This window comes from Cheilinus undulatus, linkage group 8 (assembly GCF_018320785.1).
Source record: "Cheilinus undulatus linkage group 8, ASM1832078v1, whole genome shotgun sequence".
In the NCBI taxonomy this organism is placed as follows: Eukaryota; Metazoa; Chordata; class Actinopteri; order Labriformes; family Labridae; genus Cheilinus; species Cheilinus undulatus.
The window spans coordinates 14023376-14048761 of record NC_054872.1 but is presented as its reverse complement, the minus strand read 5'-3'; the positions used below and the strand labels follow the sequence as shown (position 1 = coordinate 14048761).

The following is a 25386-nucleotide window of genomic DNA, read 5'->3' as shown; positions in this document are numbered from 1 at the left end:
GAATTGGCCCCTGCTGCTCCTGCATTTAGTCCATTGAGAGAAGCAATGGGCATGATCACCTGGGACTTCAAAAAGCCTCAGCACCACTGCTGATGTTGTCCAAAGATAGCCTGCTAATGTATATTTGTTTATATAATGTGATATTCTACTGAGAATTTTTTTGCAACATTATTAACATTAACTAAAAAAGAAAGATTTGCTAGTTGGGCTACATTTTTAAATCGATGAATTTTGGATATTAAATACAGAATGTTTTTTACTGTTGATTCTGTGGTAGTGGGGGAAATGAATGTGGTTGGGTGTGCTGGGCAGAAGATATCCAGATGGGACCTGCAAAACTGTCGCCCAGGGGTGCAGTGTTGTGTTAACCCGGTCTTTCCTTTTAATCACCGCTTTCATAAAGATGTAGCATCTAGTCTGTTTTTAGACACTTGAAGAAGCAGCAAAATGTACTTTGTACCAAGGCTCACACCTATAAAAGGCTTACATAAAATAGCTATTTGCTGGTTTGGAATTGATGGAAGAATGTCATACTGCAGTCAATCTGATCATAAGTGGACGGATGTATCAATGCAGACAGCTTTATCAGTTGAAACCATCAAGCACAGAGCAATGCTGCACTCTTGGATATTTTGATATTCACAGGTTGTCTGATCTGCTCAAATTACACTGAAAGTGAGAACAGGGTAGTTGTCATCCAATATCTCATGGCACACTTGCCGTCCTTCACGTGACCTCTCATATTTGAGCATGGAAAAGGAATAAAAAAGGCATTTATAAGTGCTGCGAATACCAACTCATTCAATTCGGCATGCAATGAGAGAGTTTTCTCACGATGAATATGTTGATGAATATAAAATTTGGATCCAAGACAGGGCTATTTAATCAAACAGTGCTCCTGACCAGCTGTGTTAGGTTTCTCTGTCTGCATCTGTTTTGTATCCTTGGGACATTTCCAACAGATGCTAAATATTTGTAGCAGAGCAAACTCCAACCACATCAGTAAAGTGTGACCCAGTATCTATTGCCAAGAGTGAAGTGTACTCCATCTCACAGGATCAGGAGACAATATGTTTGCTAATGAGACATACGATGTTCAAACACGCACAGATACTCTTCACAGCTTTGCGTCCACTCCAGGCTGAGTTTGCTGTTTTCCTCCAAAGAGAAAAGAGCTCAAAGCATCCTGTTGGACATATGGGATGCACTAGCTATGGCAGTACTTTTGTACTCTCTCGGCTGCCCATCATCCTCTCCCCTTGGACCCTTGTAGCCATGGAGCCAGCTGCTAGCACACATACACACTCAGTGATTGTCCTGCCAGATGGTCCAAGCTGGATGACGTGGTCTCCTGGACTCATAGCAACACTGAGGCATAAATACACAGGCGAAGAATCCATAGAGAGGTGTGTGTCTTCATGAAATCAACGAGAAAAACTGCAAACATGAGGAAACTCATGTCTCTATTGACAGGATTCCTCTGGTGGATGATAGAGAGGAAAAATGTTGCATGAAGTAGATGTAGGAGCTCATGGATTTCAGAATAACAGGATTAACTCATCAGAGCGGAAAGGAAAAAAACCTTAAATAAAGTGAAGGAGATCAGAGGCAAGAAGGCAAGAGTGAGAGGTGAGAGGGGACAGAGAGGGAGAATCTGAACAATGGTGTCAAAACTGCAGAACACTGGTCCAGTGATGGCTGTTGCCCTTTAACAATCAGAGCTTTTGAGGGGGGAGGAGAGGAGGCGCTTCATGTTGGCAGTGCCAGGGCCCGTACCAGTCAGGGACAGCCTCCGCCACAGAGACAAATGACTGAGCCAGAGCACTTAGAAATGTGGACAGAAGACAAATATATACAGCACAGGAACAAATTCATTCATACTCTCAATATGGTGCTGCAAGTGGCGTCATTGATGCTTGGATTTGGAGAGTTTACTGAAGGGCAAACGAAGCTTTAGAAACTTTGACAGCCAAACTTACACTGCAATATTTTTTACTTTCTGATTTTTTTTAATAAAAAGGAAATTATACTGGATTTCTTCAATACTAAATGAAATCATACCTGGTGAAAGCAGTGCCTTTTAATGTTTATTATTTACATTTCAAATCAAACTACTATGTAACTACAATAGGTTTCAAGTCATATTCTTATTTTAAATATCACATAATTGGTCAGCCCTCTGACAGCAGCTCTGACACATTTATGAAGGAGCTATAGCTAAATTAGCTTTAGTAGCTTGAGCTTTAGCAAACATAGCTAAAGCTAGCTTAGCTAGGCAGATAACACAGATATTAAGCTTATGAAGCTAATTTGTGTGCTTAGCTTTAGCTTCAATAGATACATAACTCTGTTAGTTATGCAGCTTACGCAACTAATGGAGCTACGTAAGCTCAATGGCTGTGTTGGAATGTTTTCATTGAGGACAAGCTTTTTTCCTGTAAGCAGACTGTTTATTCTGCTTTCTTTAATATTTTTTAATCAGGTTTTGCAGGTCAGGTTTTAAACTTTTAACTTTAGGTATCCTAACCCTTACCTTAACCCTTACCCTAATCCTAAATGGACACTTAATCCAGTTTTAATTCTAAAGTTGTAGCATGTACTTGGTTCTGGGATATACGGCATCTCAGATGAATCGGTGTGAGAGTGGCTGTCAGAAATAAACTAGTTACAGCCAGACTGTCTGCCTTAAGGCTGAGCAGTTCATACAAGTTTAGTTTTTGTCACAAAAAGACTTACTGCAATTTTCAGATTGCAGAGAGTACATTATATTTTTTTACTGAAATGTGTGTCAAAATATCAGTTTAATACATTTTTTCAGCAGATATGTTATGCTCCACATACCATGAAAACAGTCAACTATCTTTTTTTCTAGAACTGTTCTCCAAAAAATCCAGCTTTCTGTATTTATGCACATTTTTCTTTATTAACATGAGAAAGACATCAAAAGATAATTCCCTTTAAAATACAGACAGCTATAACCTTGCAAAGCAGATGGATACGCCCATTTCCTTGTTTTTTACTAGCGAATTTATCTTGTTAAGCTCCCATCTGAACTGTTTGGGCCCGGTTAGAAAGTGACAGGACCAATCAGCAACGAGGGGCAGCACTTTAAGGCATGGCAGAGTCGTGACGAAAACAAGCAGCAGCAAGAGGCCGGTGCAATTATGGCAGTAGAGCTTAGCGTGGATGCTGCTAAAGTGCCAGTTTTATCAGAACTTGATGACAATTCTTTGTTAAAAGAAGAACAAAGAACAGCAGTGAGTTGTTTTCTTTTCAGAAACGACAAAAGTCGAGTACTTACATGTCTACAGTCGCCATGTTTCGTGTTATTCCTCAGTAGCTGCGCACGCACAGCTTGATAGCTGCTACGTCACGCGTTTTGTTGCTCTGATTAGCCCGTAAAGATGTGACAGACAGAACGTTCATCCAATCACACTCCGAGTTTTTTTCAAAGCCTCTGCCTTTTCTCAAATGACGTGTGTGGAACACATCCATCTGGCGTGTCAGGTTAAGACAGCAATATATGTATGCTGAATCCTCAACAAGTCTGATAAAAAAATACTAGGACAACACTATGTCTAATGACTTAAAGCTCTTCTTTTAAAGCAAAGAGGGAAACAACCTATTATATCTTCCTCTATTTACACTGAAAGAAAGGCAATTGGCAGGTCTTTGCATTTACTAAGATTAAATGAGTTTATGTAACACAATAAAATCATATTCCTTGTGTGAACATAGTTTAATCAAGTAGATGTAGCATGTTAAAGAAGAATGTATAATTTACGTATTTGTTTTGAGTTGACTGAAAGTGATTTAATCAAGTTCTTTCCAAGTGTCACACCATGAGTGAGGGGGTTAATGGTGCAGACTACCCTGTCTGTATGTGTGTGTATCTGTGTTAAAAATAAATGATAGCTGTTTATGCTCACTGCATGAGGGCTTGTCAAACGTGTTCAGTTTGTCTATGAGCCATTCCTCACCACAGCTTACTGCACTTGTTTTATTGTTGCCACTAGTGATGTACAGTTTGAAACATACTTACAGTTTCTGTATGCATCAATCTACTGTGAAGAGAAGTTTATATTGGGTTTATGAATGTCTTTGGAGTTATTAATCTGTCCTGAAGATGCTTTTAAAAGCACAGTGTTAGCAAAATAACATCTTATGTACACAATTACACAATTGATTAGAGCAATAGTAACTTGAGCAACAGTAACTTGAAAATAATATGTTGATTCAACATGATTCCTTTAAACACTCTAATTTGATTGGAACATTTTGGTCTAAAGAGTAATAGTTAGGTTGGCATAAAGAGGAAAGGGATGTCAGATCTACACATTTTGATTGTGTGGGACCGATGTACACATTAAAATTAAGTAGATTCAAAGAACTTTTTCTTTCAGTGTAGTCCACTGCATGCTTTATAGCTTTTAGTATATACAGTAAACAATAAAGGCTGCAGAATTAGGATGAAAATAAAAGCACAACTGAAAAAAGTAGAGGAGCCTGTGGGGGCCAGATGAAGGGCACGTCGATAAATGAAAAACAAGCTGTTTACATCACTTGGCACATTGCTGTGTTAACTCCAGCATGCAGCTCTTCTTCCTTAACCCTGATGTAAAACATTCAGGGGGTAAAATCTAATTTCTTAAGGGCCTGCTCTTATTTTCTTTGCATTACAGGTTGATCTGTGTTTTCAACGCCTCCTCCATACGGTAAATAATGAGAAGAAACAGTGAGACGGGGAGAGTTTCATCATCCTCCTGCTTCCTCTCAGCCAGCGGTAAAGAAGAGCACTCTGACTGAGCCCAATAGCCTCTGACCAAATCAATGCAATCTGCTCCAGCCTGTTCCAAGTATCAAGAGCAGCTCTAAAGCAATTACAGGGAAGGCACATAGTGTATGAGATATGTGATAACTGACTCACACCAGTATCATTCAATTTCCTGAACATAAGCTCAAGTGTGACTTCAAGAAAGATGGATTCTCAAACAAAAGATGATCTCCAGGAGACAATCTCTTATGTTACACCCATGTCAGCTAATCGTTTTCGTCAAACACTGGCTTGTTATAAAAAATGTTGAGTGGCATCTTCTCTTTATCTATCGCGTTTTTAGTTAGATAGATAGGAAGTGTGCGACCTTAAGCATGGTTTATACTTCTGTGCTGAATCTATGCAATAATAGCTCTGAGCCCTATGAAGAGGTCAAAACCACACTCTCACTCCCTATCCACTACAGTATATAGTGAGCAGCATACAGTGAACTATACAGTGGACTCAGCTGCAAAACACAAAAACAATTTCAGGCACTACTTGGGTGTGGACAATGAGGTGATAGCGTCTCACGATTAAAACATTTAGCAACAACAGCTCGTAGATATCCATGACAAAGGCTGAGGATTGAAATTAACAGGAGAATTTTGCTGAAAACTGATACTAAATGTAACTTATTTTGATAAAAAAAAGACTGATAACACTTCTTCACTTTTGTGGCAAAATAGTTTAAATATTTTCGTGTATTAGCCTATCACTTTTTTTTTTTGCATAAAGATGATGGTCTCATGTCTTGTAATCATCGGGGGGGGGGGTAGTTGGTTTAGTGTCCTTAACATTTTCTTACAGATTATATATTTTGCTTAAAACCAACCAAACAAAAAAGCCTAAAAAAATGTTTTGATCTGTGTTCCTGTGCTCCTCTTGTTTGTCTGTCATGTTTGAGAGCAGCAACTGCGATGCATGATGGTAAATATTGCTGACTGGGCTAGTGACCATTAGTTTTTCACCTCTCTTCACAGTGCATTGTGGGATAAAATGAGTGCATTATATAGTGTATACAAATGCGTATTTAGGATTTGGACACCACTATGAAATGGCAAATTCACTACATAGTACACTATGTAATGAATAGGGAGTGATTTCAGACTATGTTCCAATATGGCACAGCCCCCAAACTCTCTGACTGGTGGATATTCACTTTGCATAATGCAGACATACTGGTGGATAAAGATATTCTGTGATTTAGAGTGAGATAAATCACTGCAGACAATGATAGAATTAGTCTAAACATCTTGCAGGGATCTAAAAATAAACTAAAAAGAGAAGTGTTTGGCCACACCTGTTAATTATTGAATTTAGGTGTTGAAGGTCTGTTGCCACAGGTGTATAAAACCAAGCATCTAGCCAAGCACCTGGAATGACGAATCATGCTTCTGTGTCTGGCAGTCATATGGGCGGGTCCAGGTTTCACAGATTCCTGGATGTTACGTGCCTGACTGCATCGTGCCAACTGAAGTTTGGGGGAGGAGGGATAAAGGTATAAGAGTTTTTTCAGGGTTTGTGCTGGGCCCCTTGTCTCCAGTTAAGGGTAATCTTAATGCCTCAGCAATTGCAAGGCAAACATTCTCATCCAACATCAGTGCCCGGAAAGCCTTCCAAAGATTGGAGGCTGTACACTGAGTTTTACTGATGTGCAGCTCTGTGTAAAAATGGATAATTGTTGTTCTATTTATTATTTAAGAGTTGTTATATTGCAGCTTATTGTGTGCAGCACTTGAAATCCATGACAAATTACAGCTTTGGTGTAGAGCTGACACAGCAGGCTTAGTCATGTGACTGTAAAATTATTTTGTGGTCTGGTGTAACTTTGGGGTCTTGTATAAATGATAGACCTTGCCTCTTATCATTTACACAGGATCAGGGGAACAAGATCTAATTTTGTGCTCACTGTGCAATCATTAAGTAATGATGGCTATTAATTAGGTACATTTTCATATCCTTTCTGTGTTCCAGGGTGAAGGATTTTTGCTTTAAACTGCTGTTATACTGTAAGAGTATAAATGCAAGACTTCCCATGCAGTCCCGTAACACTGACTCTCCCACAAAGACTCATCAGCAGAAATTAGAAGAACTTCTTCACAGACTGTGTTGTAGGTTAAAACAATAAGAGGTTGAAGTTGGAATCTGTGTCACTAAGGAGCAACTGCTTGGTGTCTTTGCTGTCTTTAAACAAGAGGCGGTGAAAAGAGGTATGGACTTCCTTGTTTTTAGACAAAGGAATATAAGGATATATTAATCTTTGCTTTTGTTGCTATAGCCTCATTTGTCCTTTCTTGTTTGACTTTTAAAACTTCTCTTTCATGCCAACTCTTCTGCTTGAGAACAAATTGATCTGCAGTGTAAGAGCTTAGCCAACCCCTATGGATTAATTTAACTGAAGTTCTCCTCCTGAGTGTGAGTGTAGGAGGAGAGTTAAGCACAAAGACAAACTAATCACTAATTACAAAAGCCAGTGTTCTTCAGAGCTCCAGAGAAATAGCTTTAAGCCTCTTTCAGCATCCTTGTTTTCTCTCTGTATGAACCTGGCAGTCTATAGCTTAATGACGGTGGATGTATATCCTTGGATGTGCTCACTTTAATAGGCTTTAAGTGTATTGTTTGTAAGGGGTTACAAGGTTTCTGCCACACAGTATCTAATGCATCCTATCACAGCTAAAGCTTCATAAAGCAATAATGGAATAGTACAGGAGTAATGCACAATGCTGCAAAGCAATGTTGATATCCTTTTTAAAAGATCATGTTGATTAAAAAAGCTCTGACTGGCTTGTATCGCAAAAAGTGCAAGTTCTACATCAAGCAAAGCAATGAAAGATAAAACCCTAGTAATGGTAAGTTCTACCAGTTAGCTGCTTTGTAGGATAAAATGCTACAGTTTACACTTAATTTTAACTGCAACCAGTGCACTGTAGACATAGATAGAACCAGCCACAGGTACCTGGCCACGCAGTCTCATATGTAAACATTTGTGAACCAAAATGTGGGTCATTCAGTGGCTTTATCTGGGTACTGTGATGAATGCCACTTTTGCAATAAGTTAGTTCATCAACTTTCATCCTTGTTGGATATCACAGTCAGTTGTGATATTATTAGAAAAGGGAAGAGTTTAGGAACAACAGCAACTCAGCTACAAAGCAAGAGACCTCATAAAACCACAGAGCGGGATCAACGACTGCTAAGGTGCATGGTGCGTAAAAGTCACCAATGCTCTGCTGATTCAATAGCTCAAGAGTTCTGAACTTCCACTGGCATAAACTGTGTAGTGGGAGTTTTATGGAAGGGATTTCCATGGCCAAGAATTTGCATTAGACCTTCATCCTGCCATTACAGTCCCACAGAGGGCAAGCAAATTTTACTATGAATGTCTCAAAATGAGATATACTATATAATATTATAATTTATAAGTACATCTCATTTAAAAACACTGTACAAGTAAAATGTATAATATATTTTTAAGATAAAAGTCAGGCAAAAGTCAGATCATTCTTAGTCTTGAAATAATCTGCGTTCTTCAAATATCCTCAGATGTTCCTTTGAGGCCAATCTTACTGGAAAATACAGGTCAGGGAACCTCAGGTAAGACCATCATACTGTTTTTTGTGCTCCTCAGGGCTTCTATCTACACCTGCTGATCCTTTCTTGTCAGTTCATCCTGTGATGATGAAGAAACAGTGACCCAAGCGGAGTGAGGACAGAACAAGCAGATAGAGGGGGGGGGGTCTGTTTTGCTGAGAGAAGTCCTGCTACAGGCTGGGTCAGGTAATGGAACCATAATGGGCTTTTAGCAGCCGCACAGCTGACGGTGGTGTTTGCCATTCAGCGAAAAAGCAGTGCAAACAGGAAGTGCTGCATGGAGACGTCCCCAGGCGCTGAACAGGCCGGGATGAGTCAAGACGCCTGCTGATTACGACTACAAAAACAGACCCTAATAAAGCACGACTTCCCTGGCAGTCATAAACCACTAAAATAGTGCCAGTTTGAGAAAAAAATCTTTTTTTTTTCTTTTGTCTACTCACTGAGTCAACCTAATGGGGCTTAACGAGGTAAAGCCTAGAAACACATGCAGGAAGGACGCTTTAAATGTATCTCACACCCACTTTCTCTCAGCAAGAGCAAGAATTTGAAAAGAGCATGGGATGCTTACACACTGTTAGAGAACAGCTATGACCAAGGCAGTCCATGAGGGGGATACAAGGGAGCCCATGGAGGTCAGGAAAATCATGGTCCATTGTAAAGTTAATTTGCGATAACCATAATTTACATTTAACCTGATTATTAGCCACTCTTTTTAAAGAAAAGAAAAAAAACCAAAACAACACAACATAGCCTTTTTTAAAAAGTAAACCCTTTTTCTGAATACAGAATTTGCTTTTTTTTTTTTGATAATGCTTACAAACTGGATGGGGGATTAATGAAACCATTTGGAAAGTAATGTCAGACGTCATAATTAAGCCATGATCTGCTCAAGCATCAGGGTGCCAGAGAATAAAGTAGAAGGAACTGAAATACTTTAGATAATTGCAAACAGAAAAAAAACTGGCAAAAACTGGCAAAAATGGCTTAAAAGTAGCAAAAATTTGGTAGAAATAAGAAGTGAATAGTTGTTACAGAGTGGTAAAACTAGGTTAAAAGCTTCAGAAATAGGTTAAAAGCAGCTAAAAAGTGGCCAGAATCAGTTAAAAGTGGATACGATAGAATAAAAGAGGCAAAACTGGGATCTAAGCTGAAGAAATCAATTAGGAGAGGCAAAAAGGTGAAATAGTCGGTGGAAAATGGTGAAAAGCAGCTAAAAATTGGCAGAAATTACTTAGAAGTGGCTAAGACTGGTTAAAAGAGGCAACAATAGGTTAAAAGCTGCAGAAATTGGTTAACAAAGGCAAAAATATGGGACAACATTAAGTTAAAAATGGAAAAATGCAGAAAAAATTTGAAAAAAATGGGTGGAAAAAAAGTGGATAAAATGGCAAAAAATCAGTCATTTCAACATCAGAACTCAATAATAGCATGTCTTTTCAGCTTCAAAATAAAGTCAGGAAGACAGCAGTGCTACTGAACCAACACCCATGCACTGATAGCATCAATAAATCACAACTGACGGGGGGGGTAATTCACTGTTTTTTTTTTTTTTTTTCAGGAGGACAGGCCTGGCCATGACATATAAAAATGACTATAACATCAAGCATCAAACAGGAATCTTCACAAAGATGATTTGATACAGCTCTCTGAAATTAAAAGATCAAATAAAACCACCTTCATACAGCTTTGACTTCTGCCTACATCTAACAAACTCTTATCATAAAAAGACTCTTACTTTAGTCTGAAAGCTTTAATTCTGTGGCCACATAAATGGATGTGTAAAAATAAAAAGCTGAGAAGGAAAAAATTTTTTACTTTATTCTCTCCAGATTTTCCCTGTTAAGGAGATTACCAGATTAAACTGTATCCTTTATGACTTTACCCATGTTTTCTTATCCCAGGCATCCAAAGACATTTATCTTGGGAAGCTGAGTTTGACAAGAGGGGATTTTCAAAGGTCACATCTCTAAATCAATAAAGCAGTAAGAAAGCCTAATCACTAATACAATAAGCTATTGTTTTCTGTCTTTGCCTGTCAGCCATGCCATCCCTGAGGACTAAAAAATAATGAAACCATGTTCTGCGTGGGTTGTTTGTCTGAAGTAGCACTTGTAACAGAGCTGAATCCTCTTAGTCTGCTCCATGCTGATCAATGACAAGTGTAAACACATGGAAGATTAATTAGCTGCAGGAGAAGAAACATATTGAGTAGCTGGTAGATCAGACTGACTAAACTTGTGCAAGGTGTAACTTTTCTACAGAGCATTAGTGAGAACAGCAGATGGGTGCAAGAAGTGGAGTTTCCCCAGGCACAGAAAGGCACTACTACTAACTGAGACAAAAGATGACATTGACATAGACAAAAGAAAAATCAATTATACATCTCTGCATGCACCCACATACAGACAACAGGACGAAACTCGGCTGAAAAATTAGGTTTCTTTATGGATGTGTCAATAGTGACCTTTATTGAAGTCACAGGCCATTATTACTCACAGCGTTATTCAATCAGAAAAACAGTGCGTTCAGAAAGAACTAACACCCCCTTCACTTTTTACATTTTTTGTCAATTTGAGTGGACATGATTTGAAAAGGCACACACCTCTCTATAGAAGGCCTCATAGAGCAAATATCCAAGCCATGAGGTCAAATGAACTGCCTGCAGAGCCCAGAGACAGGATTGTTGCAAGGCACAGATTTTGGGAAGCCTCCAAAAAATGTTCTAGGTTCTTAAGAGCCCAGTGGCCTCCTAATTCTCAAATGGAAGAAGTTTGGCACAACCAGGACTCCTCCAAGAGCTGGTCGCCAGGGCAAACTGACCTGCCTGTCAACTTCACTGCGTCAACTTCTCCTCCCTTGTGATTTTCACACCTCAAATCATGCATGTTACATTATAGTAACAGCGGAAACAAGTGCATTGTGCCACACAAATAGCCGTCCGTGTGAAACAGTATGCGGTGCAACACGGCGTGATGTCCGAACTTATAGTATGGGTGTGTATGAATACGTGACTGATTTAAGCAAAGCCTGGAGGCAGATATTTTGCCTCTAGGAATGATTTTAATTGAATCACTCAAATAATTCGAGTAATCATTTCAGCCCTACATGAATGCCTATATGGATTTTACAAAAATGCACCTGAAGGGCTCTCAGACTGTGAGAAAGATTCTCTGATCTGATGAAACCAAGACTGAACTGTTTGGCCTCAATTCTAAATGTTATGTCTGGAGGAAACCAGGCACTGCTCTTCATCTGACCAATACCAGCCCAACATTGAAGCCTGGTAGTGGCAGCATCATGCTGTGGGGGTGTTTTTCAGCAGTAGGGACTGAGAGACTGGTCAGGGTTGAGGGAGAGCTGAATTTAGTAGTTCAGAGTTATCCTCAATGAAAACCTGTTCCGCAGGACTCAGGATCTCAGACTAGGCCAAAGGTTCACCTTCCAACATGACAATGGACCTAAACACACAGCCTAGACAACACAGGAGTAGCTTACGGACAACTCTCTGAATGTCTCAAAGCAGTCGAGACAGAGCCCTGACTGAAATCTAAGCAGAAAAACCCTCAGTCCAGATGTGCAAAGCTTGTTGTGTCATTTTCATAAAAACTTGAGGCTTGAGAACAAAAAAAATTAGGATCAATGAGGCTCAATGAAATTGTCACATGCCATTTGATAAAATAAAGCTCTGGAGTATTTTTTGAACCACTTTTTATTCTTCAGATGACTTTGATAAATTTGACTAAAACAAAGTAGTCTCTCTCCTCTTTGTTATGTTAACTATTTATTTTTCTCAATAATAATCTGTAGGATCTACTTCTTGTAACTTGATGTTTATGTGCAGGTTTAACAGTTTTGTAGATGTTTTTAATTCAACATGAAATGTTTTGGCCTCAGCAGCTTCATTCTCAAGCTGATTAAACTTTTAATAGAAAAAAAAAACAGTCCAATAGACAGCTGTAGCTACTTCAGACAGGACACACTACCAACTCCTTCCTCTTCAATGTTTCACCTCAGCTCACCCTGAAGACAATCAACACTGAGAGTCAAAGACAAGCTTGTTTGTTTCTGAACATTCTGTGCTCATCCTACACTAATGTGAACATCTGGTAAGTTTTTCTATCAAAAAAAAAAAAAAAAAAGCTTCTAATGTTGCATGTTTCTTCACATGATAGTCCTACAGAGAAAACCAAGGAGCAAACACTTCACGTAAGTGACATTTGTCTCAGTGCACGTGGACAGTGCACATCAGAGTTAGTAAGCTAATTTTATTCACCATGAAGGGTTTTTTGGTCTCCAGCAGCTTTTGTCGCCATTTTTGCATTAGCCGACAGGAAGCCTCAGAGACATGACTGCTTTCATTCTTAGTGATGAGAAAATAAGGCATAAAAGAAAACCTACAATCTAGACCAAGTTTTTATTGATTTGCATCAAGTTATTCTATATTCTCTGATCTATAATAACCGCACAGTGTTAGATTAACATTATAAACCCTGCCAAGAACTTGTTTTTTTAGAGCTTTGGTTTCCAACAAAGAAAAATATGAACTCACCACATTTGCAGGCCACTATCTTCAACCTCTATATGCCCCCTTTAATTGTGCATCAAACTCTGCCCTCATCTGCTGAGCAGCTGTATTACAAAATCCTGTTTAAACCTCACTCTGGACACGTCACCATGATGGTACTGTGGGAAAACTTAAGAGTACAGGAACTTTAGCAATCATGTAACAGTCACTTGATTTTTAATCACTGTAAGAAATGGCTTGCTTCCTGATAAGAGTAAGTTTCATCCATCTTTGGTGATTGCTAACTGTTCACCAGAACAGCTGCTTACTCTTGGAAATGTCACATCAGAGGCTTAGCGTTATCTGAGTCAGGGTTTTAAAGTGTTTCTCTGTTACAAATATAAAGATAGATGTGGCTGTTGGTTAATGGGTGATGGGGATGATTTGTCATTGTGGATTTAAAGCTCAATCCAGCCTTATGTGATGAACTACATACAAGTTCCAATGCTTTTTACAGTGCTGCACTTTGGCAGTCATTTTAATACAACTTCAATGCATATAAAATAACTCAATACTTATTTGTTCTGAGAATTCTGTATGAAGTCATTTAAGCTAATGATGAAGTTTGACCTCTTACCAAAGACTTCATCCTGTGTTTCAGGTTCTGGCGCCGCCACCGCTGTCTGCGCTGCTTTGGGTTCAGGTGATGGAGCCTTAAATGGGAACAGAGAAACACATGGAAGAGGTGAGTTGTTGAGGTGCCATGGCAACAGAGCAAAGAAAGAAACCATCAAAGAGAGATAGAGTGTCAGAGAGAGATAGGTGCAGCTATTTAGGACTTTATAATTACAGTATTATACTCAGAGCCATTCATCTTACACTCCAAAAGAAGGTGCTGCATACATACTGAGACTGACATAATTTGCTTCCAGTTCCTCTTCATTTTCTACTTTTATTTGGATTTAAAGCAGGAATCACTCCAAGTAAGTGTGCAAAACTGTCAATAAAATCTTAATTATCATCATGTTTAAATGTTTTTTTCAACTCTTATGATATATTTTGTGATCATTTATGGCAGCATTCACACTTTTGTAACAAAAATATCCTTTTACAACATCTCAAAACCACTTATACTATTATAATATACATTTTACTCTAATTCTACAATTTGGCTGCTAATTTCTATGAGACTGATCAAAATTTCAGAAAATAACAGCAAATGTTGTGTGTCACTATTTATACTGATTTGTTTCTAGATGAAAAGACTTTTGCTTGATGCATGTATTCATCAGAAACACTCAGACTATTAAGTCTTAATGGCACTAAAAGCACTATGTCAGAATAACAAGAGAAGTACAAGAGAAAAGAAGTACAACCCCAAATCCAAAAAAGTTGGGGCGCTGTGAAAAATGTAAATAAAAACAGAATGCAATGATTTGCAAATCTCATAAACCCATATTTTATTCACAATAGAATGAAAACAACACATCACTATTGATGTGTTGAAACTATTAGCTCATTTTGAGTTTGATAGCAGCAATACGTCTCAAAAAAGTAGGGACAGGGCCATGCTCACTTTGTGTAGCATCCCCTCTTGTAAACATCTGGGAAGTGAGGAGACCAGTTTTTAGTCTTCTTAACCAGATTTTTGTTTGTAATATGATGCACCAAATGTTTTCCATTGGTGACAGGTCTGGACTGCAGGCAGGCCAGTTCAGGTTGTTTAGCATTGTCTTGCTGACATATGCAAGGCCTTCCCTGACAAAGACAACTAGATGGGAGCATATGTTGCTCTGAAATCTCTTCATACTTTTCAGTATTGATAGTGCCTTCCAGATGTGTACACTGTCCATGCCATGGGCACTAATGCAAACCCATCCCATCAGAGACACAGGTTTTAAACTGCATGCTGGTAACAAGCTGAGTGGTCCCTCTCCTCTTTAGTCCACAGGGAACAGTGTCTATTGTTTCCAAAAAGAATTTCAAATTTTGATTACTCTGATTTTTTTATTTTGAATTTCTGATTTTGATTAATATAAACAGAGCAAGGGGGTGCACATACCACGTAGCACCCGACATCACATTCATTGAAATTTTGCCGAAAATTCGGCCCGAGTTCTTTACAGATAAATGACTCAATAGGCTTATACAGGCAAACAAGGAAGAAATAAAGAGCCATGTTCTTCACATCGGGATAAAGTGGCACCAATATATACTCAGAAATGGGAAGTGTGAAAGCAGAAAACTTACATATAGCCCCTTTAAGTGTTGACAAAAATGGATATGATACGGATTACAAGAAACCCATACTTCTGACTGCTGAAATCTTAAATCCTTGAGCTTCACAGACTGCTGTAAGCATGTGTTATTAACGAGGATTAAGGCCAATAAACAGACAATTAAAAAGATATGACAGCTTCTGTGACTAACTCTTCAGTCAAATCAGAGTGGATATAAGAGCATTAAGCATCTCCTTCAGGGACTGATTTCATAACAGCTTTGATGCAGTAATTCTGCAAAAGAAATCTTTAGCATTATGTTCACATTTGTCCGTAATCCTATAAGATGCAGCCAAGAATCCCAAGAATCTGTAAACACAAGAATCAACTTAAACAGACCACAGACTTTTAAAATGCCTCACTTCTGTGTGTAATGCCTCAACTTTACTGGAACTCAGCCCAACCCCTTGAAATTGGGGGGGGGGGGCTAATACTGAGCAGACACAAGCTTTTTGTCACACATGTACTGATGCTGAAACTTTCCTGGTACTATCCAGGTTTGGTGCATGTGCAAATGCCAAACTTTGGGTCAGTTCACCCTGGCTGTAAGAGGACTTTCTCCTGCAAACTCCCTTGTGAAAAGTCTGAGTGAAACTGGTGTTTGTTGATGTGGAAAAGAATGGAAACATTCACATGCCTGGTTTATACTTCCAGATCAAATCTGTGCCAGCGGGTTGTTGGCAAGGTTCAAGCCAAACTACCAAGGAACTCCATATCCATGTCTACAAAATAGCCTCTTTAAAACAGCAACTTAAGATTTGCCTCATACCATTTGATAAACAATGATCTAAACCATGGCTACATCACAGTGGCTGTCACGTTTGAGCACTGCATTCTTGTGTATTGGTTTGCCCTGTGTTTGTGATGCAGAAACATCCTTAATTGTTTTGTAGTGGTATTAACAGACAAAAGCCAATAGTTAGGAAGACTTCTCTTCCTCCTTATGCATGCACTACCCCACTTTCACACATAAACAAAGCATTTCATGTAGTGTGGATGTGTGATATCCTGCTGTAAGGTACTATACATATGTGGAAGCCAATTTCCTTCAAATATCAGGGACTGAATGACCTGAAATTGTCTCAAAAATGTCAGGAGTCCATGTGCAAAATAGGTTAATAAAATTCAAGTTGAAAGTTTGTGTGTTATAACAAAAAACACCATTATTATCAGGCTTTCAAGACATGTTATCTGCATTTCCTTATCTGCTCTGCTCTGATTCAGCCTGTTTGAAGTCATAACTCCATGCATTATGTAAGATGAATTGTTGAAATATCTGCTGTCAATGAGCTGTCAATGTCACGGCGAAAAAATAACAAGTCCACACGTCATATTTATCTGTCACTAAAGTTAAAATCATTATTCAGTTTTTTTTTTTTTTTTTAATTTAGAGCTTTCAAGTCAAAGTTAGATCTGAATTGCTCATCTTCAAGTTTTATAAATCCTCTGACAGATTTACCCTCCTCCTCTGATGACAAATCAGTTTCCCCTTCCGTGTGGGTTTGAATGTCTGAGGAATAAACACAGACAGTGAAGAAATGTGGGCACATAATAAACATACAGAGAGAGAAACTGAGGCTCGGGCTGAAAAAGCATTACAAACAAGCACATATGCAAATCTCTTAAAGGTCATCACTGTGCCGTGGTTTACAAAATGTTTTTTAGACACTTCCTATGTGAATGGGGTTGGTTCGAAGAGATCTATGCTCTGTTTATAAGTTCAACTCAAGACATATTTAAACTGTGTTCCAAATTATTATGCAAATATGATTTCAACAAAACAAACATTTGATCTTTACTTTTCTCAATTAAAGTTTTCATTTGTTCTGCTTCTGACATCATTCTCAGACAAGTTTGGTCATTAGTTTGCCAGCTGAGGCTAATTAAAGGGAAATTACTTAAGGAGGATGTTCCACATTATTAAGCAAGTCACAGGTTTCATGCAATATGGAGAAAAAGAAAAAAATTTCTGCAGATGAAAGAATGACATTGTGCAGTATCTTGCAAAATTTATGAAAACAGTATATTTCAGTAAAAATGAAGAGCGTTTGTCGTACTGTGAAAAGATTTGTGTGTGATTCAGAGCGCAGATGGTTTCATTCAGATAAAGGTGTAATAAGGAAAGTTTATGTAAGGAAAATCTATTAAAAGAGCTAGACTAGACAAGGAGGTGGGGGAGGGATGTTTTGGACTGCAATCATAGGAAGTGCATGGATAGGCCCCTTTAAGGTGCCTGAAAGTGTCAAACTGACCGCAGTAAAATATGTGGAGTCTCTAACTACCCAGTTGCTGGGAGGCAATTCAGGCATCCTCAAGTGAAATACTGGCAGAAACTATACATGGACTTACAAGTTTAATGGATGAGAGAGGTGTTAAGGTGATATCAGAGAAAGGGCTCCTATGTTAATATGGAAGTTTATCTGTAAAAATGTTTGTGATTAAAATAGATTTGATAAAAAAAAAAAAAATAAAAAAAAACCTCCTAATGCAATAAATTACAACAGACTTCTGTTTTTAATCCCTTAGAAACTATTGGATGTTTTTAAACTCTGTTTTGCATAATCATTCGGAAACTGCATTTTAAGTTACTAAAATAGCACTAACCCTACTGACTGCCAATTCTGTAGACAAATTAACAAAAACAGTATCTGCATAATAATTTGGAACACAGTGGAGCCATTGTACTGTGATCATAGAAATCATATGGATAAAGGCAGGTGAACAGTGTTCACAAAGGCTGCAAAAAGCTGGCCATGTTTATTCTAAGTTCATTTGGACAGGTGGGTGCAATGACAATGATCACTGTCTAGAGATAACATGCTGTTTTGTTTCACCAAAAAATAATGCATTGTTTGGGGCATGGGTGAAATATACAGTCCTGCGCCTCTCCATTATTGTTTTTGTTCTAGGTTTATTATCTGTACATGAGCACTGATGTGATCAGCTGATAAAAATTTTACAAATATTACACCTGCATTATCTCCAGCATAATTTTGTGTGTTTTTTTTTTATTTTCAAATAATGATTAGCAGTTTCTCTGCGCACAACAGACTGAAAAGGCAGGACTTTGTGAAAAAGAGGGATATTTCTATGAATCTGGAATCAGTTTGAATCAAACATTTATTTTATATCAAAATTTCACCCCATGAATCAGAATTAAAATTAAATATCATTTAATATTGAACAGCTCATACCTCAAATGTGTATAAAGTGGGACTTATTTTGAAAAGTTGAAGTTTGAGACTCTAAGGAACTACTAAGGTTAACAAAAGTGAGCTGAACTATCAATCAAACACATTCAGAAAGCAGTGTCCTTACAGAACAAGTGTCTGAGAACAACATAAGTGCTGCACTCAACAGAGGACTCCCCTGATTGTTTGAAAAGAGCTGGAACAGCCAATCAGAGTTTTTGATTTATAGCCCGCATCTTTAGATATCCAAACCAAAGTTTTACAGGTGTTTTCTTTAAATTGTCAACTTCCTTAGAAAAATAGTCATCACAACCTCCTCTATTCAGTGCAAAGAGGGTAATACAACAGGACATTTGGAGAGGTGGCAGCAGCGAGCAAACTAGAATAAAAGTGGGACAGTAACAACACTCTGCTGCTGTCTTACATCAGAGTAATCATGAGGAGAAACAAAGGGAGAAGAGCCATCAGAGATCAATGGTACAAAGGGTCATTGCAAAGAAAATCACTGTCATCTCTTTTTATGCTGCTTGCACTCACGAAAAGGTGATGTAACATCCCATCACATGTTAAAATTGAGGAAAAAAAAAACATTGCTCACTAAATCAATGTCTCTAATAGATCTGCTTGCACAAAAACACCCTCCAAAAGCAAATCTACCTCATTACAATCCAAATTCCACATTCAGTTTCTAAGTATTAAAAAAATGATAGACTGTACTATTACTCAAAGATATGTCTCAGAGGGTGTATTCTTTAGTTGATGGTAAAACAAACTGGTGAAGGCAAATGTTTGCCCTGGCAGGGAATAACCCGTAGTGTCATGATGTTTTGTGCATCACTGGTGCACACACTGTCATACACAATCAGCATTCCAAACTTTGTTGGAGTTTTTTTTTCAAACACACCTATGAACAATGTTAACAGCTGTTTCTCTCTCTTCAAGAAAAAAAGGAAAATCTAATCCTCAGTCCAGGAGCTGAGCTGCTGGTGATTTCATTTGATTTTCAGCTGGTATCTTTGGGCACTGAGGCAGCTCACCAGAATAAATCTTTAATTGTTTTTTTCTTCCGTTAAAAAAAATCTTTTATTTCACTGTTTTTAAACACATAGTTTGTAAAGAGTATTTCTTGTGTTTTTTGTTCTTCTTTTGTTATTGAGGAGGACCAAATAAATAAAAATAAACTTTAGACCATAGGGATTTTTCACTAAACCAACATTATTGTTTCATGGATAACTTTCACATAATGAGGTAAAAAAGCTTTTAAAAGTGTCTTTTAAACCCTCTGAGTCCAACACAATAATTAATAGTTAAATAACTTTCAAACCATAAATCATAGCCACTTGCTTGATTTCTTTCTGTTATGCTATGACTTCATAGCTCTTGTAGAACATTTTCTAGAATGCCTGGAACTTTCCACATCAGTAACTTCAATATTGAACATCGTATTATCCATTATACAATCCATTTTTGATTTTTCCTGCTGCTGGCAGCTAATGCCTTCTGCTGTATTGTCTTTTTGTATCCCACAATGCACTGTGACTGGGCTGTGACTACCAATTTGCAGGCTGTTTCATCGTCATGTCATGCTTTGCTGAACAGTGCTTGTGCAAACACTTAGAAACTGGAGGACAGATCTTGAATGACTCATAATGGAGAGATCGAGACACAGAGAGGCTGTGACGTGTCCCTCTGTGTCTCTGCAGACAGGAACTGCTTTGAATAATGACTCAAATTCACAAAAGCACAAAGACTTTTTTATTTTTTGGTAAAACTGAGAATATTTTGAAGACTTTGTTACAGAATGATTATTTTTCACTTTTTGGTCTCCAAGAGATGGGAGAACAAGTTTGTGCAAAAACAAAAAGTAAAAATACATAAAAATCTGTTTTAATTTCTGTTTGTTTTTTGTCTTTATAGTCCCAGAACTTTTTTACAAGTCAAGTGACATTACTGAAGCACACATATTCTTAAAGTCCAAGTTGTCCTGAAGAGGAGGATGTTTACAGATTGACTGCGCACCACAGGGTTGATGTTTCACAAGATTTTTAAGACAAAAAAGTACAGGTGAGAATCGGAATCGGTGCCGATTTCCTTAATTTTGAGGGATCGGTGATCGGCTGGTACTTAGATAAGATTGGTGGATAAGATTGGTGTCATATGTACCTTTACCTACTAAAATGTGAAAAATGAAAGACTAAAGGAACGGATATAATTTAGTAGTTTGGACAGCAATGCTCTAAACTTTCATTTATATTTGAGAGAACTACCTCATGTGCAGTTAAAACAACAAGTTTGTATTGTTTCACAGGTATTGTTCAATGTTTTTCAATAAAATAAGATTGGAACATTTAAGGTGTATGCTGTCAGTTATAAAAAAAAAAAAAAAAATTGTATCGGCCAAAATTGGAATCGGCAGGTCAGGCTTTTTAAAGATCAGTGATTAGCCAGAAAATTGCAATCGGTGCACCCCTAGGTGAGACACATTGGTAAAAAAAAAAAAAAAAAAAAAAAGAAGAAAAAGAGCAAAAAACAGATTTTATCCCTGATTATTTGAAAATTCCCCATGAAACAAAAAATAAGTCTAAAGTTTATTGAATACTCCTTATGGAGTTCAGAATTTCCTAAAAATACTCCTCAATTAAAAAAAAAACAAAGAAACAAACAAAGAAAAAAACAAGTAGGCAGCAAAAGTGGGCATAAGTTTACTTGTGGAACTGTCCAGAACTGTGGCAATTGAGGTGCTTCATAGGATGTAACGTTAACAGTGAATCCCGGTTAGTTTTGTGCTTCAGACTTTTATTTAATATGGAATATAGTGGGACAGATTGAGAAAGAGCTCTTTTACATTTAAAGTGACACAAACCAAAACTGAGCATTATAAGAAAGGCTGTCTAGAGCTGGTTTACACTGGGCCAAACCTCCTCTGTTAATTGATCCATGCCATGTTTTGACCAAAGAACAACACAGACTTTTTAAAAAGTTAACAAGTGATTGTGTTCAAAGGCAGTAAAGAAGTTAGTCACTTTTTATGTAAGCTACATCTACATGACAAGTCTAGATAAAACATCTGATCTGAAGATATTAAAAGCAAACATAAACCTTGAAGTGACTGTTATCAGAAAAAAAATATCTAAGAGGAAATTAGACCTTTGATGTATCTTGATCTTTATCGTATTTCAAGAAACTTAATTAAATTTTACAGCTATTCTTTTTATATCTCAGCTAGAAATTCAATTTATAATAATCATGTCAAAAGACAAGATGTTTATCTGGACTTGTTAGGTGACTATAACTAATATGAAAAGAAAATAAATACTTCTATTAATAAAATTAGACAAATACACCTGCAAAGACTTGAAATATTTCAATGAACATACTTCTGCCCACAGCATCAACTTCACCTGTAAAAAGAATTACAAAAAACCATTTGTGGGGCTTTTGCACTGTGACTTTTGGCCATGCCGAGCCAAACCAAGTCATCCTAATTCACTTTTCCATCCATTGAAAGTTCTAGGCAAATCCTGCAAAGAACAGTGGGCCCAAATCCCTCAACAGTGAGGACACATTGCCTTAAAGGCTTGCTTGCAGTTGTTGCTACCAAGGGTGGTTCAACCAGTTATTAGGTTAACTACTTTTTCAGTTGTAGGGCCCAGTAAGTTTAGATTGCTTTTTCCCTTGATAAAAAAAATCCTTGTTTAAAAACTTAACTTTGTATATATCCAGGTTATCTTTGTCTAACATCATATAAGTTTCAGGATCTGAAAAAGTTAAGTGCCAAATATGAAAAAGGCCTATGACTTTTAAATTGGATTAGTTTATCCTTGAGTCTAAGTGGATATATGAACAACGTTTGGAGAAAATCTCTCAGTTATTAAGAACTGTGTGAATGTAGACAGCTGTCTGGAATGACAACCTTAAAAACAAAATGCTTTTGGCTGTTGCTATCACTGGAGAAAAGACATCCACAGGACGAGATGTGGAAGGGAAGACAGTCTTGAGTGAGCAAATGGTGGGCCATGACTGCTACACTGACTTCACATCACAGCAGAAAGAATCTGACCTATCATGCAAGACACTTAAATTCCTTTTGATATCTTAAACAGTCTGGTGCTGCTGGTTGCCTGAAATTCAAGCAGAAGCCTCAGAAAAACACCAGCCTGACATATGGACTAAGCATTTTGCACCAGTGTGCCAATAGAGCCACGGACAAGACTACTGTGTGGCATTATACACCACACACTGTATGGCTCCTTCATATGGCCACTAAAGATACTGGAAAGAAATGAAGGAGAAAAACAGATATGAGCTGTTTCTTCTGCGTGAAGCAGCAGGAGGGCATTGTGGGGCTGTCAGAATGTCCCCACACCTTCTCGTTACTGCCTGCTTATTAAATATAGCTCTTACTGAACAAGGAGGTTGGTGCTGAAAGCAGAGGTGCATCACCTGACCCTGTAGGCCTGTAAATGAGATGAGAGCAGCAGCTCATTTAGGATCCCACCTGCCAATTCTGGATGTTTTTCTCCTGCCATCCTCACATGGTGACCTTTAAACCTGCTAACTGTCGTACTAATTGTCGTACTGCTCAGTGTTAGGAAACACAGTCAAACATAGGTACATCCTGTCTCAGATAATTACCATCATGTTAAAACTGTGCTATTTCCATGTTCCAACCAGGTGATAATTATTGGGGGAAAGCTCTCACACCTGTCCAGCAACGCCCACCGTTTGAATTTGAAGCCAATTTGTAAGATGCATGTTCTCTGATGATTGCTACATGATTGTCTCTCTAAAAAACCCACGAATAAACAGAAATGATCGATATCATTGCCAGTTTTTCACTTTGATGAGGAAGAAATAGTTTATATTATGCTGTGGTTATACACCAGACAAAAGAAGCAGGAGTTGCATTTATCCTTTTGGAGCTAATATTCACACACAAATTATCCCCACTGTGATTTTGAGTTGGTACTACACTTTTCATATTTTCTCATTTACTGCAGGCCAATTCACAATAGATGGAGAACAAAATCAATTATTTATGGTACATGTATGAGAATGAAAATCTAGAGGGTTAGAGTAGAAAGGCAATTTCAAAAACCTAATTTCTTCAAAGTTTCAGAGGTGGTTCAGATGCTGCTTTACCCCCACTTCACCCTTTGATACCCTTTAAATGCAAAGTGACTGGCTGAGATTCAATGTGCCGAAGTAGTCCTTATGTTTGAGTAGTGACAGGTGAAGAGGAGTGTGGCTTTTTGAACACCTTTCTGGTTTTGGCTCCTATCAAAAGAAATCCATGCTGGTAGTTTGGTCACAGCTGGAGCTTCAGATTTTCATCCTGTCAACAATTTAAAGATGGAAGAGAAGTGGAGCACATTTCATCTGACCTTTTTACTATGATAGTGAAATAATGCCACTGAAAGACCGAAAAATGTGCAGCTTTTCCAAGTCTTTTACAAGTTTCTACTCAAGTTTGATCATGAACTGCCTAAAGGAGTTTTAATCATACCACCTTCTCCTTTTATTGAAGGCTTAAAACGTGATTAAGGGTCAAATCACAGCCAAATACAACAAAACCCAAACTAAACAAAACTGTATGCAACAAAAAGTACAAAGAGATCAGACTGGGGGTGGGAAAAGTCCAGCTATGATTCAGATCCCACACAGAGAAGGCAAGAAAACTCCTACTGGGCTGGCTGTGCACATGCAGAGCTCTAATTGGGTACAGTGGTGAAGACTGAGGGCCAACAATCTGAGCATCAAGCTCCCTCATCTGGAGAATTAAGCCTTCAAGTCAGTGGCTTCACTTTTCTCACTTTCAGTCATACAGTTGCAGATTGCATGAAGATTAAAAAGCATCTTTACAGAAATAACCCCATTATTTTCATGCTGGATGCACAGACTCTGTCTGAAAGGATTGTAATTTTACCTTAATGTTCATTGTCCTGCATGCCTGAGCTGTTTTTGAAGCCACAGATTTCTGATGATACTTATATTTTCTTCACCAATGACTCTTTAAGCTTTTTACTGGTTAAATCAAATTAAAATAGGGATGTCAAAATGATGGATTAACTAAAATCAATTATTACACATTGAAAAATGTAACAGATAAATCAAACTCAAACTTAACATCCAGTTGTTTTGTTATGCTCTTAAGCTGAGTTCTGGTTTAGTGTTTCCATCATAAGTTTGAAGCCACTTATTTGATAGTGTTATGTGAAAACTTGCATTTCAAATGAATACTGTAAAACAAAAAATCTATTGGGTAGAATCTTTGGGAAACAAACTGCGTACACACTTCTGGTTAAAGCATTTACATTTATATTTAATGGTACTAAACCTGCTCACCAGGAAAGAAAGAGCAGCTGGCTGTATGGGATGCTCTGTGCAGTGAAGCTAAAGTACCTGGCAACAGGTAGAAATGTGACTGGTTGACCCTCTGCCTGTTTCCTATTGGCTGGTGCAAAAAAACCCTTAAGAGCAGAAAAGTGAGCAGACAGTGATGGGGAAATCCTGGAGCGGCTGTTTCAGAAATGGCAGAAGATATGAGGGAGAGAAAAATAGTTTGAGCATGAGCACAAACAATCTGAGCCAGAGACTACAGATTTAAGAGCAGAAAGACATTTTCATCACAGAGAAACTCAATGGCCAAGGCAATTCTAAGCATAAAGGCAGGTTTTAAGAGAAAGGATTTGTGAAAAATTTGAGCACAAAATCAATGTCACGCTCACAAAACTAGGGATGAATAATATAGACACGTTTTTTTAATCTATTAAAAAGAGTACCAAGTGTCCCCAGTGCAGAGAGAGGCTGGGTCTCACAATGCCCCCCCTTGATGTGTGGTGCCCTTGGCAACCACCTATATCTGATAGTACAGTTGTATATTTTGGTGATATATATCGCAGACACTGCTGATACCTATGGGTGATATATCAGCTGTACATATTGAAATCCATTTTCATATCTGCTATTGCATTACCATAAAACACCAAATAATAGCGTTTA

The 25386-nt window shown here is 38.0% G+C and overlaps 1 protein-coding gene across 1 annotated transcript in view; it reads right to left on the bottom strand.

Annotated features, from left to right (window-relative positions):
• The window catches only part of LOC121513112 (myelin basic protein-like), a 79579-nt gene that overhangs the window by 13114 nt on the left and 41079 nt on the right, over positions 1-25386 (bottom strand). The window contains exon 3 of the mRNA XM_041792634.1: positions 13552-13627. Within this exon, the coding sequence (XP_041648568.1) occupies positions 13552-13627 (76 nt within the window). The remainder of the gene's footprint in view (positions 1-13551; positions 13628-25386) is intronic.